The 15683-nt window shown below is 44.3% G+C and overlaps 1 protein-coding gene across 4 annotated transcripts in view; it reads right to left on the bottom strand.

Annotated features, from left to right (window-relative positions):
* NPTN (neuroplastin) overlaps positions 1-15683 on the bottom strand; it is a 74583-nt gene that overhangs the window by 1308 nt on the left and 57592 nt on the right. For 2 of the 4 annotated variants that reach the window (XM_017865117.1, XM_017865119.1), the window contains 4 exons: positions 12508-12641; positions 9072-9345; positions 2206-2215; positions 569-643 (listed from right to left, as the gene is read on the bottom strand). In XM_017865117.1, the coding sequence (XP_017720606.1) occupies positions 583-643; positions 2206-2215; positions 9072-9345; positions 12508-12641 (479 nt within the window). In that variant the 3' untranslated portion in view covers positions 569-582. Of the gene's footprint in view, positions 1-568; positions 644-2205; positions 2228-9071; positions 9346-12507; positions 12642-15683 lie in introns of all 4 variants that reach the window. The other 2 variants (XM_017865115.1, XM_017865118.1) reach the window with 1 other exon arrangement.

Raw genomic sequence — 15683 nt, 5'->3', positions numbered from 1 at the left:
AAAAGTACTTATTTTAAAACATGTCTTCTGAAATGGCATTTATATAAACATGTGACAATGCACCTGATGGCAGAGCGCAGTGGCTCACGCCTGTAATCCCAGCACTTCCAGGAGGCTGAAGCAGGCGGATCACTTGAGGTCAGGAGTTCAAGACCACCCTGGCCAACATGATGAAACCCTGTCTCTACTAAAAATACAAAATTTAGCTGGGCGTGGTGGTGGGCACCTGGAATCCCAGCTACTTAGGAGGCTGCGGCAGGAGAACTGCTTGAACCCAGGAGGCAGAGGTTGCAGTGAGCCAAGATCACGCCACTGCACTGCAGCCTGGGCAATACAGTGAGACTCCATGTTAAAAATCCAAACAACAACAAAAAACGCAGCTGAAAAATGTTCCTTTCCAGTCTCTAAACTGGGCAGACAGAACTGGCTTCATCATTATCAGCTGCTCTGAAATGAATTAAAAGATTTTACAACATAACACCAATTACTGAAGAAGTTGTAAAAAGGTCAACAGAAGTACATTCATTTGAATATAATTTTAAAAACTGCTAAAGAAGGCCATACTTACATTGTAAGCAGTACTTAATTTGTGTTTCTCTGGCGCAAGTTTTTATCTTTGTGATTGTTGGTAGAGTTGGTTTTCCTTTGGAGGAAAAATCGCATCACATGAGTTAAACTCAGTCAATAACTTTTGAAAGTATAACACATGGAAATTCACTTACTGCCATCCCTGGTGTTGTAAGAAATGTTGTGGCACAATATGAGTGCATTAAAAAAACATCCATTAAGTAGCTACAGGTGAAGTATCCCTCATCTGAAATGCTTGGGATCATAAATGTTTCAGATTTTGAATTTTTTAGATTTTGGAATATTTGCATTACACTTACCAGTTCAGCATCCCTAATCTGAAAACCCAAAATTCAAAATGCTCCAATGAGCATTTCCTTTGAGCATCAAGTGAGCACACAAAAAAACTTCAGATTTTGAAGCATTTCAGATTATGGATTTTGGCAGTAGGTAGACTCAACCTGTATATACCTGATTTTATCCTCCTTTTGACCCCCAAGGCAGACAAGTACTTTCCCTTTGATTTCTGAACTATAATTACTATACAGGTGAGAACATGTAAAACTTTTCTCCACTGAACACAACACCACTGTCCCTTCTCAACTGATAAAAGGTAATCATGGCCGGGCGCGGTGGTTCACGCCTGTAGTCCCAGCACTTTGGGAGGCCGAGGCGGGTGGATCATGAGGTCAGGAGATCGAGACCATCCAGGCTAACACGGTGAAACCCCGTCTCTACTAAAAATACAAAAGATTGGCCGGCAGTGGTGACAGGCGCCTGTAGTCCCAGCTACTCGGGAGGCTGGGGCAGGAGAATGGCGTGAACCCGGGAGGCGGAGCTTGCAGTGAGCCGAGATTGCGCCACTGCACTCCAGCCTGGGTGACAGAGCAAGACTGTCTCAAAAAAAAAAAAAAAAAAAGAGGTAATCATAAGCTGGCAGTGCTGGGCCCTCTGGTACTTAACAAATTTGGGTGCTCTTTGTCTGCTTCTCACTCTTTAGTCCAACTCTAGGAGATTCTGCTCAGCTTAGATTGATTCCATACCTGCAGTACCCTCTCTCTTGGATACCAGCAATTGTTAATGGGGCTAGACGGTTTATCCAGGCTACAGTCCAGCCTCAAATTGCATTACACGAGTTAAACTTGGTCAATAACAACCTTTGAAAGTGTAACACATGGAAATACAGGGACTCTTTTACTGCCATCCCTGCTGTAGTGAGCAATTTTGTGGCACAGTATGAGTGCATTAAAAAACATTCCTTAAGTAGCTCCAGGTTGAGTATTCCTCATCTGAAATGCTTGGGATCAGAAATGTTTTAACATTGACAAAACGGGCAGCCTCAGATATACTGGCCATTTCCCCCACATTTTAAGCATATTGAATATGCAAAATTTGAAAAAAAATTTTTTGCATGGTATTCCACTTTGTATGGCCACTGAAAACAAGACTGCATAGCCTATCCTGAGAATCAAGTTGTTTTTAGTCAGATCTGTGTCAAGCTAAGAAATCTACAACACTGCAACCTTCATTTCCACTCACTGTCTTCCCCTCCAATCTTAGCTACTCCATTTGATTAAACTGCAAACACAACATAATTCAATCAGATACTGTTCAATCAATGTCCAATAAAGTACTTACATTGGTCCAGCTGGTTCATCATCTACATGGTGTTCAGTTTTTTAAAAATCCATGAGAGATAAGAGAAGAAAGAAGAAAACTGTTAGATTCTGCATAAGGATTAATAGAATAGCAAACTGCAAGTGGCAATCATGGCTACTCACAGCATTTATTAAAGGCCATTCCATCTGGAGGTGCAAAACACTCATGGAGTTATTATTTCTAGATTCAAGTTTAAATGGCAGGTATGTTGTTTCAATGGTTTTAGTTAACACTTTGAATGCTTGTCATGAAAAACTGCAACTGTAGCGGACAGATAGGCTGCAACATTGTTATACTCATCTTGTCCCCAAGTTCCAGTGGTTCACTCTTAAATAGATGAGAAGACAAACCAACATTTCAGTTGTAAAATCCTGCTGTTTGTTTTCTTGTGGTGAATGCATGCAGTTTTGGCTCAATCCTGCAATGTGAATGGATGTGTACAATCTGTACATTTAGCCACACATCCTCACTTCTCCAAAGGGCACTCTGTTTTTCTTGCTGTTTTGTAATCTTTAGAAGAGTCTTTAGTCTGGAGAATGAGATTGAGAAGAGGCAACCACAACAGTTCAACCTAAATTGGGTCAGCCATGCTGGGCTATGCCAGCAACAAGTGTATGTATACCAGAGGATGTTCTGTGACACACCAAGGAGAGCTGAACAGTGGTGACATCCCTCTAGAAAAGACTTCAGAAAGATAGGCTCACTCTTGTGCCCTGGCCAAAACCAGAAGCCAAACCCAGGGGAGCCATGAGATAACTTTTTTAAAATCAAAAAGCCGACATTGTATGAGTTTATGCCTTCTTAAATTGATACTTTATGGTTCTGATTTATAAGTCTTTCGTGTTTCAACTAAGTGCAACTTGATCCCCTTTAAGCAGAGATATACATTCACAGAGACAGAATGTTTTAAAAAGGCCCACAAGGGGAAGGGAACAAGTAAGTGCTCTTAGTTTGTTTTTATTATACAAAAGTCAGGTGGACTAAATGATTCAGAACAGTTTGATTTCACTGAAGGCTTCTAGAAAAACTCTCAGCAGGATTCCACAAGGGGGCTTGGTGCACATGAAGCAGTTATGGAGATTACAGTCTCAGTGTAGGCATCTGCAGGAGCACACGTCGGGAGTAATGTCTGTCAGAGGGAGACATTGCTCCACCTGTTCCTTCGAGGCAACGGAGAGGCAAAGCCACCGCCAGCACACACAGTGACTGGAGCAAAAAAGGATTTCAAAAAAAAGAACTAACCACAAACCAATGACTCATCAGCCAAAACAATAGGCTAGCGACACACTAGTGTCCACAGGAGTCCACTACTAACAACAGTATACACTATCAAACAGGTACAGAGAACAAACTAAGACTTAAGGACACCCAAGACATCTGTGTGCTGTGTATGCAGTGGAGAGATACAAAGACATACCAGGTACTAAGACACACAAGCCCAGCCTAAATTCTCCCTTCACAACATCCTAATGCTCAGCATCCCGGCCAAGTCAGCTCAGCTACATGCTAGGAACTAAGCACTTTGGGGATTTAAATGAAAAGACACAGGAGCAAACTTGGAATATTTTTAGTGCTCTGGCTGTGCACTCGAAAATACAAAATTCTAATGCAAGATAGCCGAATCAAGAATACACCAATCTACTCCCAAATTTAAAATAAAAAGCAGGGGAGGGAGAATCGCAATAGCCAGGCTAATCTTTTCAAAGCATGACACTGTAGGCACCAACCCAAGCACCTCACACCACGGGCTGTTTTTCCTTTTAGAGTGTGGGTATTCCCTGGTGTCTGATTAGTAATGTCACTTTCCAGCCCAACAAGCTGGTAACATGCAAAGGGTTGCATGGAGGTGTTTTAGCGACAGTGCCTCCGGCGTAGCTGCCATGCCTGCAAGTGGGAGCAGCTGAGATTCACAAGGGGGAAAATCCCAGGAGCCCCCTTCATCTGTCTCCCCAAATCCACTTTCACACTGACAAAAGAGCCTCCTGTCTCCCCACTCTCCTGGACTCAATCACTATCTGCAGCACCACTCTCCCCTACAGGTCAGACAAACGACTTGACCCCTAACAGGGAAGTCAGGGGAGAGGGAAAGAACAGAATTACAGAAAAAGATACAAAAATCAAAGTAAATGAGGATTAAACAGCAAACTGAAATCCAAATTAGTTGTGAAAGTGAATGAAGTAAACTTGAAGAAAAGTGTTAACATTATGAACTGTGCATCGTATAGACTGAAGCGGAGATTAAACAAACTCCAAAAGCATGCATATCGCTCACTTACCACCATGTTTTAAGGGTTTGATGCAATTGAGGGGGGAAAAAAAAGAAGTCATAGTAACCGACAAATATCAACATACCCCAAACCCTCAGGCCAAAAGATAGCCAGCTTAAACAATGACTGTTCTCTCCACCTCAGTATTACAGCCACTGGCTGGATGAGAGGAAGAGGACTTGGGGGAGAATGGAAACAAGATGCTTCTGGAATCCACCTTATGAGAGTGAAGTTCCCGGTGGAGCTGTAGCACACACTGATTTATCTGCGTGTTCCATCTTCCCAACTGAATGGACCACAGCTCTCGCTCCCCCTATATCCGCCTCATCTAGAAGGGGTGCTCTGCAAGGTCTAGTAAATACCAGACTGCCTAATACAATATCACCTCCAAAAAGATGGCTTTAAAGTCCGAGTAATGAAGAGCTGACTCTCTAGTCAAAGGTCCTTTGGTCACTGCATTCATCTCACTAGAAGGTTTTATGGTTTCTAAATTCACTTAAATTTTGCCTGACCTTAGCAGGTTAGCATTAAACCGAAGAGAGACTAAGAGTTACTTCCTATTTCCTTCCTTGTTTGGTTCTATTGCATTTTCTCCATAAGGTAACTTGTTATTGACAGATGGCCCCTAGATAACAGACTAGACACTGAATGCATGTTTTAGGTGTCATTTTAAAAGTCACATTTCTTTTCCAATATCCCTAGCCTGTATAAAGCTTCACATGCTACCAAATGTTTTGACCAACTAATAGATTTTGGAACATTAGAACAGCTCTTAATTCTAAAGTGTCTAAAAGAGCTTGGATATATCAGAGCCACTAAAAATGGCCCCCCAAAAAGCCTCAAATATCTTCTCCATCAGTAACTTGAAGAGAGTCCCTTTGACTTGCTTATAACAATTATCCCAATGTAAAAACAGAAAGTTCTTTTTTGGTGCCAGCACTTTTCTTAAATCAGCTCCTGTTTTAATTTGCTGTCTGTGAGGTCACTAAAATATCCAGAAGAACTGAAGGCCTCAGCAACTAAGTGGGTTGACTCCCCCATTCATTCCTCCAGGGCCTGGGGAGGGGAGACTTGAGAGCACATGCTGACTGCTCCTGGAGTGCAGTCGGCAGGACACCAACACAGAAGGCGCACCCAAGCAGGTGCCCAGCTGTGACATGGATGGAAGGCTAGAGGCTGATAGCTTGACCTGATCTTTTTAGAGAATTATCATTTAACATTTTCAGGGAATACAGTCAAGTGGTGAGTAAAGTGAACAAAAAAAGCTCTTATTTGACTCCATGATTCACCTGTTCCTGAAAATACTGAAGGGTAAAGGTGATCTGTAGATTAATCCACCTAGAAGGCAACGTAGTGGGCAATGATCCTCAAACAGACCACACAGGGGACTAAAGGGACGCAGGTGGGAACTTTCATGTAGGAAATGGCCTGAGAATACTCCAGTAGATCAAGAAAAAAGACATGGGGCTTTCTTTTTTTTTTTTTAAAGGAAGCAGCTAAACCTCAATCCTCAGCATTTTCAATGTGAAAAATCTAAAGTAATATTTGATTTTCTAGTGAAACATACACTAAACTATGTAAGTTGAAATTTGTACTTTTATACTTTTGTATTGTTCACTTAGTGCTTTTGTAGTAAGGGGATGAGTTACCAAGAACTCACAGACTGCCCAAAATATGAAGACTGTGCCTTCACATAAAAAAGTTCAGTGAGTCTGAAATGAGCCATGGGTGTATCTTGATAATAAAGTGCTAGTTGGCAAAGGAGAAGTATGCCAGGCCTATAAAAAATCCCCATTTTCCTAATGGTATAAAAAAATCCAACACAGAGCCACAGATGGTTATCTGATAGGTAAACACTTAATCACCTCTAACACTCCCAAGTTTGTGTCAAATATAATGTACCTCTTCATTTATTCCAAAAAGGAGTGTATGTATATATCTAAATGAAAATTTGGGGAGGAGCGCATGGCAAGAAAGCAGACAGGTAAGTTTGTCCTTCCTATGGAGTGCACAGGGGTTGAGGGGAACTGGCTAAAGAAGGAAAAGGCAGAGAAGAAGGAAAACTCACCAAAGAACATTCAACTTTTTCTTTTGTTTAATGATTACTTCCAGGAAAGGAGAAGAAAAGCGGGCAGGGGTGGAAGCAGGGAGGAATTTGAGAGAAAGAGAGAAAGAGACAGAGGAGAAAAACAGAATGGAAATGCTGGAGCAAGGGCAGGGTGTGAAGATGGAGAGTGGAGCCTGGCCCTCACTGGCTGGCAGGAAGGGAAAGAGAGAAGGCAAACATTGCGATTATTCCAGCATCTCAGATTTTTCACCCCAATGCAACAATGAAGTAAACGCTGCTTTCATTACAATATTCTCCCAAGAGACTAGAGCAAGGAGGTTTTACTTTGCACTTACCCTGCCGTCATCTCTTTTACGGGTAGGATTCGTTCACTGTCTATAATAACTTAGTTTAAAAGAGGTATTTCCAGGAAGCTGTTCAGATTTGCTGGCCACAGATGTCTCCTATAACAAACTGGTCCCCCATTTGAATTCAATAACCAAGGAACTCTTAAAAAAAGAGAGCTGCTTCCCTGGGCAGGTGTCTGCACTTGTCCAACAGAACAATCCTAACCATTTCTCAAATCTAACCTGCCACATGCACTGTGATAGCAACCTTATAAGCGCAGTGACTTCTTATAGGCTGCCGCGTCACTCTCACCAGTGGCAGCCAGCCTTGCCTTAACATTTAAAAATCAGGTTCTGAAGCCCATCTATGCCTTCTGTTACCTGACTTTTTAGCTTCTCAACCTTTCCAAAGGGCAGGCTGAGGAAGGTGGTATTGGCAAAGGAAAAGCATTCTGGGGGGATAAAAAGGCCCTTTTCAGGAATGAGGCATGACTGATCCCACAGAGCCAAGCTGAAAACACACGAGAGACAGACAACTCTTTCCCTTTACTCCCAGATCTAAACAAAGGTGCACTCTTGCCTTGGGAGTCCTAATATGTGTCAGGAAAGAGAAATATCTGGAGGAAAAAAGCATTAGGAGTACATGAAATCCCAAAGAAAGCAGGTTCACTTCATAAAGTAGGGAAGTAAAGCTCCTGGGGACACTCCCAGGTTGCAGGAAACTAGAGACTCATTTACAGAGGCCATCTGCTCCTAGCCAACGTCCCTCCCATGCCTCTGCCCAGCTCACTGCTGAGTGCACACCTGGAGGGAGTCACCAGATACTGTCAGTGTCATCAACAAACCTCCTCACCAGCCACTCACTCTACTTACTGCAGGCAGAGAGATTTAGAACTGCTGAGAAGAAAGAAAAAGAGGAGGAAGGGGCTGTTGCTCTCAAACATGTCCTCCCAGAGAGTCTACAGCCAATGGCATGCCTCTGGGGCCACACTCTTTCTGAGGGGGCACCAGACGTCACTTTGTATTCTCCACTGGACAGCCAGCTGTGGAGCAGGATACAGCACCACAGGTGCACAAACACAGGCCCCAGAACAGCTGGACTACAGCTGGCAACCCCACCATTACCCCAGGTTGGCTGCCACTGAGCCCAGGGGCACACCCATCTGTCTAGTCTAACCAGGGACAGACTAGTGGTGGTAACAGTTGGCCAATTAATTTCTTTACGCTGGTCATGTTATAGGGTGGGGATGGGGAGCCAGCTGGGAACCTGAAGTACTGCAGATAGAAGTCTCCATCAGCAGCTTCCCCCTTCACAGGGTGAGAGGCAAAAAAATCGATCACCAAAAATTTCCCAAGGCTTTTCTGACTCTAGGCATATCCAATAACCTACGATTTCAGCTCTTGCTCTTTCTAGTGCTTAATGGTGTGCTGTGGTTCTGCTGCTACCATCTCCTCCCTTCTCTGACCCTAGGTCAGCTTGAGGGCATAGCCTCGGGGCATGGACTCCATTTGTTCCGCCTTCGCTATCTCTGTCTTACACTAGATGGGTGGATACATCAGACTCTCCTTTGTCTGTGAGACACAGATGGAAAGCCACCCAGTAGAGAGCCTTGGAAACCTATCAAAGGGACCAACCAAGGAACCAAATGTTGGCTCGTTCCAATGGCTTTTCTGAGAACAGTCTGACTGGGCTGGGGCAGTTACCTACAGGGGCTACACCAGGCAACCATGTGACAACCAGTTAGGTACCTTAAATCTGCCTGAAAGGCCAGGTGGCCTGCGATCTTGGGGTGGCTTCTAGGCTTGACTTGGATTCTCCTCAAGCTCAATCTGCCTGATGATCTGTATTGAAGGAGGACAGAGCTGAACAAAGAGACTGACAGCTGCCCATTCACCGCATGGGGCCTGAAAGGCAGATGGGACTAGGGTTTGGAAAACACCCAAGCAGAGGGAGAGAGCTAAGGGCAGCTCTAGATGGCTAATGCAAAAAAAAAAAAAAAAAAAAAAAAAAAGAAAGAAAAAAAAATCTTATGGGTAGGGGGTAGGTTAGAAACTGGTATAAGAATTTTCCTTCTTTCCTTTAGGGATTGAATCCCAACATCCCTATAGTCCTCTTTGGGTACTTGGAAACCACCCGAAGGAACCAACCCCAACAGTACAGCTATTTTGTAGGGATGCCCTTACCGTCAGGAACCTCATCTGGCCTCTTCCTCTTCTCATACACAACAATGATCACCACAAGGATGATAATTTCAGCCAGAATTCCCAAGAAAGGCCAGAGTGGGGCCAGGTGGCTCCGCACCCTGAGGACAGTAACAACAGAGGCGGAGCCAATGGCGTTGGTGGCGTTACATTCATACTCGCCAGGGTCTTCTGTGATCTGCAGGTTCACAATGTTCAACTCAGTGTAATTTTCCTTGTTGATGATGAAGAAGCGGCCAGAGGTGTTGACAATGTCCTGCAAAGAAGTGATAATACACAAAGGTGAGAGTGAGTAATTGAGCTCATGTTCAAGAGAGGGTGACACTGCTCTCCGTTCTTTTCAGGCACCAGCCAGTACGAAGAAGCAGTGTCTAGGGACATTTCATTAATGATTTCCCTTCAGTATCAACAACAACAAATCAACACACTTCTGACAGAGCCAGGCGAGCCTCCCTTACCATCGGTCCTCCGACTTGCCCAACTTCCACGAAATGAGTGCAGGTCCTATTGCCGAGAGACTCAGAAAAGTCCAACAACCTAGTAAATGCTTCCTCAAACACCAGGTAAGAAACCACAGCAGAAAGAGGATGGCGGGAGGACGGGTGCAACCCCCACAGTCAGGCATGCCTAGGGACCTCAGACCTCTCTGATGACCTCAGAGTCAGCACACTGACTTCATGCTTGGTGAGTTCTGAAGAAGTCTTCTTAAACTTCCTCCACAAACAATGCTAGGAACTCACTCCTAGTCAGACTGGGGGAAATTCAGAACTTTCATTTAAGGACTACAGGGTTAAGAGGAAAGGTTATTCAATCAACCAACAAATGTTTATGGCTGGGCATAGAGGCTCATGCCTATAATCTCAGTACTTTAGGAAGCTAAGGTGGGAGGATCGCTTGAGCCCAGGAGTTCAAGACTGGCCTCGGCAACAAACTGAGAGCCCATCTCTACAAAAAATCAAAAACAAAATTAGCTGAGCATAGTAGTGTACACCTGTGGTCCCAGCTACACATAAGGCTGAGGCAGGAGGATCACTTGAGCCTAGGAGGTTGCTGCACTCCAGCCTGGTAGACAGATCAAGACCCTGTCTTAACACAAAACAAAACAAACAAATAAAATAGAATAAGTGTTTACTAAAATATGTTGCATGCTTTACATCCTACTAAGGGTAGGTGGGAGGGAGAAGGTGAGATAGGGAGAAGACAAACCTAAAAATGAATAAGGAGCTTGGCCTCAAAAGGGAACCAGACATCCAAAGAGGCATGACTGATTACAAGAATGTGTTAAGAAGCCCCAGCAGAGTGTGTATAGAGTGCTGCAGGGCACAGTGAGCGGCCACTGCCGGCAAGAGGCAGGGAAAGCTTCCCAGATGAGCTAACATTTGCAGTAGACTGTGGAGGAGGACAGCTGATCAAATAAGGAGGCACAGTGCAGGCAGGGATTCACATGGGTGCGAAGGCAGAGGTACAAGAGTGCATAGGCAGAGGCCGGGACTCAGCAGGATGACTCACTGCACTCAGCTCATGAGATCCCGGTAGGGAAAAAACAGACTCATGTGTCTTTACCCTGCAAAAACTAAAGCACAATCAGAAATAGGAGAGAAAAAGGGGAATATTATCCTGGAAATGATTCTAGATATAGCATACAATCTTGTCAGCATTTGAGTGCAGGTACATCTGAAATGGGGAACTCGTAGCTTTTAAAACAGCTAGTCTGTGATGCCTCAAGCTTTATCTTTCAGATTAAAACACATACTGAGTTAATTCCAACCTGCTTTGGCAAAAGCTCAAGGGCACTCCTTCCCAGTGACCAGCAGAGAGAAGTGGACATTTCCTCGCCAGTGCCTTAGAAAGTTTAGTGTCTTGTAAAAAAGACTCAACTCAGCATCTTCACCTCTCCAATCCTCATCTGCTCCCCCTTGTTAATGGGTCTCTGAAATCATCGCTGATGTTGGAGTCATTATCACAACTCAACATTTTATTATCGAGATGTCATGAAGTGGGAAGAATTATGGACTTGAAATTTAAAAAAAAAACTAGATAGAATTCTTGGTTTTGCCACTAATTTATCTTGGCTATTATGGAACCCTTCCAAAGAAGCTGGATTAATGATCTTTAGGGTCTTTTTGGATTCTGAAGACATAATCAAAGAGGATCCCTGGGATAGGAGGAATGCTGACAGAAAAGGTAACGGGTCAACAATCATAATGGGAAAGTGAGGGTCTAAAGCTCTGACTCTCCAAACACCATCATGAATCATCCCACTGATCAGAAAAGATGTTCTCTTTGACCTTTTCTGGGGCAAATACCATCAGGTTCCCAACGTCTAAGGCTGCCAAGGCTGCCCTTGGGCCTCCTCAGGTTGCCCCGATTCCTTATCAGTATGTTCTGTGTTGCAGGAATGTACTAGTAATTGCCCTCAGTACTTTGTTTCCCAAAAGCAAGGCAGGTACTCTAAGACCACTTCAAGAACAGTATTTTCTTCAGGATAAATGGATGAGAATTAGGCTCAGTTCTTCAGTGTCCTATCCTGAAGGCAAGTGATATGGATTGGATTTTGTCTCCACCCCAATTTCATGTTGAATTATAATCCCCAGTGTTGGAGGAGGGGCCTTGTGGGAGGTGACAGGTTCGTGGGGGCGGATATCCCCCTTGCTCAAGTTCCTGTGACAGTAAATTCTCATGAGACCCTATGAGACCTGGTTGTTTAAAAGTGTACAGCACCTCCCTCCCTCGCTCTCTTCCTCCTTTCCAGTCACACAGGACCTGCTTGCTTCCCCTCCGCCTTCCACCATGATTCTAAGTTTCTCTACTTATAGGGATCATTTAGGAAGAAATAAACAGCAACTGTAGTCTAAAAAATAGGTAAAGTTTCAAGATCAAAGAAGCCTGAGGGGGAGGCTAATTCTTTGGATTTAGCTTTCTTTTATCTTAACTATATTACCTGTCAATGCCTCACCTTTAGTTACAGTAATCTGAAAGCAATAAAACTCAAAGCAGGCCAGATGTCACTCTGTTGTCTAAGATAGGAAAGATCATCTTTCCTGTGTTTCCTGAGGCCTCCCCGGCAATGCTTCCTGTAAAGCCAGTGGAATTATGAGCCAATTAAACCTTTTTTCTTTATAAATTACCCAGTCTCTGAAAGTTATTTATAGCAGTGTGAGAATGGACTAATACAGCGAGCAATCTAATCTCTTACCAGATGGACAGCTTTAACAAATCATGTACAGGGATTTTTGTGCTGGAAGAGACTATCAATGACTTCTTGATTCATGCTGTAAACCGTTCATGACTCTAGAAAGGGTGACCCTCGCCATGCACACATCTGAGGATACAACTAGTAAAGTAACTGACCCACATGTCTGGACCTCTGCAGGGAAAACTCCAGTAACCAGAGACCCCGGGCCTGCCTCCTACTCACCATGGGCATCCCGTTCTCCTTCTTGCGCCATATCCAGTCTGGGTGGGGGTAGCCAACTGACTTGCAATACATCGTGGCATCCTGCCCTTCATTCTTGTTCTCACTCCGTTTATGGCCAGTGATGTCAGGAGCGGCTGTGAGAAAGTGTTAGATGCAGTTACCATGGAAGCCTTCTCCAAACAGGATACAAAGGCCCCACCTTCTGGCTCAGAGCCCTGCTTGTAATGTAATCAGTCTTTATGCTTACTGTCATACTCAGCTTTGATGAAGAGCACTTCAGGTCAGAATAGGGTAAAGGGACCAATCCCATCCTCTACTCCCACCCACTAAAGATGCCCAGGCAGATACCAGGGTTACTAATACGTGAGGCTCTACTAATGTAGGTGATTCTCCAACCTACTGGAAAAGGCTGTAGGCCCAACTGCCCTGGATTAAGCCCACCTTTAAAGAAAATGCAAACAAATGCTATTAACTCTTCTATCAGCCCAAGTTTTTCTTAAAACACCTGCATGAACACCAATTATGCATCCTGTCAAATATCACACATTCCCTTAAGAAAATGAGATTCTGAAATAAAACAACTACAATCAAGTCCTATTACAAGGTATGTAAAAACAATGAATGCTTGGAGAAGCTACTCAATGAATAACAATGACCAAGGCTCTCCCAGGAAAGAGGGAATCCAGAAACTGGTCTTCACAAGGAAGAAGAAAGGAATGAACAGGAAATTCAACCAGTCTCCCAAGAGATTTTTTTTTTTTTATTGAATGATTGACTGAGATGGGGTCTTATTCTATCGTCCAGGCTGGAGCATAGTGGCATGATCACTGCTCACTGTAGCCTCAAGCTCCTGGGCTTAAGTGATCTTCAGCTACCGAGTAGCTAGAACTACAGGCACATGCCACCACATCTGGTTAATTTTTAAATTTCTTGTACAGACAAGGTCTTTACTACATTGCCCAGGCTGGTCCTGCACTCCTGACCTCAGTGATCCTCTCAACTTGGCCTCCCACAGTGCTGGGATTACAGGTGTTTGCATCTGCACCTGGCCCCAAGACCTTTTATTAACAACTTAAGAATCTGCCTTGGACACCTGATTTGCAACAATTCCTAGACTGAACCCAATATAGAAGGACTTTCAAGACATACTAGAGGCTGTTGCTCTTTTCTATTTATAGGGATCACTTAGGAAGAAATAAACAGCAACTGTAGTCTAAAAATTAAGTAAGTTTCAAGGATCAAAGAAGTCTGGGATAAAAGCTAATTCTCTGGATTTAGCTTTCTTTTATCTTAACTGTATTACCCGCCAATCCTTCACCAGTTACAGTAATTTTTTTTTTTTTGGAGACACAGTTTCACTCGTCACCCAGGATGGAGTACAATGGTGCGATCTCAGCTCACAGCAACCTCTGCCTCCCGGTTTCAAGTGATTCTTCCGCCTCAGCCTCCTGAGCAGCTGGGATTACAGGCATGCGCCACCATGCCCGGCTAATTTTGTATTTTTAAGAGAGACGGGTTTCATCATGTTGGTCCGGCTGGTCTCAAACTCCTGACCTCAGGTGATCTGCCCGCCTCGGCCTCCCAGTGTCGGGATTACAGGCGTGAGCCACCACGCCCAGCTAATTTTGTTTTTTAGGAGAGATGGGGTTTCACCATGTTGGTCAGGCTGGTCTCGAACTCCTAACCTCAGATGATCTGCCCGCCTCAGCCTCCCAAAGTGCTGGGATTACAGGCGTGAGCCACCACGCCTGGCTGGGTTACAGTAATCTGACCGCAATAAAACTCAAAGCAGGCTAGATGTCACTCTGTTATCCAAGATAGGAAAGAGAATCGATATGCCTTGGTCCCAATTCCAGTTTTGTTGGTTCTTTTGTTATTCTGGGCTTTGCTGCTATAGCCATTATCAAATGGAGACATCTTGTGTCCTTGTCTACCTCCCAATGTTCTTGGATAGATAAATAGGATGTCAAAACATTCATCTTGAGACTGTAGAAGCCTGTACAATTTGCACTGGGACTAATCTTATGTTCCACCTTTGACTGGCTTGGCTTTTCTTGGGGTAAAAACAATGCAAAGTCCTACTAGTCACAGAATGTGCTTCCCAGGCACAAACTGGTTTTAGACTCACCCTCCAGACGCACCTGGATGGGCATGCACTGGGCAAGGCCCCAAGCTGTCTCTGTAACCAGTCCCTGCCAAACTGAGGCCTGCTGAGTAACACTCAGTGTGAAGTGTTTTCTAGACAGTATGTTACAAAGGAAGTACCTTTTTATTTTTCCAGGCAAAGTTTCTTACTACAGAAGGAAGTGGTCAATCTGGCTCTATCTCATTCCCACAAAGCCAGACTTTTCCCACAGCTACTCCGTCACTTCTTAGGCTGACTGTTCACCCTGGTCACCCTTCCTCAGAGCCTACTTCAGTCAATAAATTCCAAGCACTCCAAGGAGCAGGCTCCATAGCCACATAGGACCCAGCATGTCCAGATGGGGACAGAAGCAGAAGGGTTACCATGTGCTGCTCCAGCCAGCCATGCTTCATTCATCTGGCAAACACCTGCTGAGCACCGACTACACACCAGATACGTCAGACTGGTTGGGTAAGGCTTTTGTGATGAAGTGAACTTTAGCATGGTCGTGAAGAAAATAAGGGAGTATATACAAGGTTCCTGACCTGTGGTAAGTAAAGAATGTCACCTTTTTTTTTTTTTTTTTGAAATGGAGTCTCGTTGTGTTGCCCAGGCTGGAGTACAGTGGTGTGATCTTGGTTCACCGCAACCTTCACCTCCCGGGTTCAAGTGATTCTTCTGCCTTGGCCTCCCAAGTAGCTGGGATTATAGGCATCTGCCACCACACCTGGCTAATTTTTGTATTTTTAGTAGAGATGGGGTTTCACCATGTTGGCCAGGCTGGTCTCGAATTCCTGACCTCAGGTGATCCACCCACCTCAGCCTCCCAAAGTTCTGGGTTTACAGGCGTGAGCCACCGCGCCTGGCTAAGAATGTCACTTTCTGACAGGCCAGGAACCCCAAGTTATCTTGGGACCTCAAGAGGAGAGGAATTTGCCCAACTCGTAAGTATTTGAGGGTACAAAGCCATGGCTGGACTCGACTTTTTGAAAGTCTTATCTGAGATTCTTCATGGAACAGAGTTCTGACAAAGCCAATTTAAAACCCTAAG

Source organism: Rhinopithecus bieti, unplaced genomic scaffold (genome assembly GCF_001698545.2).
Source record: "Rhinopithecus bieti isolate Rb0 unplaced genomic scaffold, ASM169854v2 scaffold_79793, whole genome shotgun sequence".
NCBI lineage: Eukaryota > Metazoa > Chordata > Mammalia > Primates > Cercopithecidae > Rhinopithecus > Rhinopithecus bieti.
The sequence above is the reverse complement of the archived record's forward strand: the minus strand, read 5'-3'. Positions and strand labels throughout refer to the sequence as shown.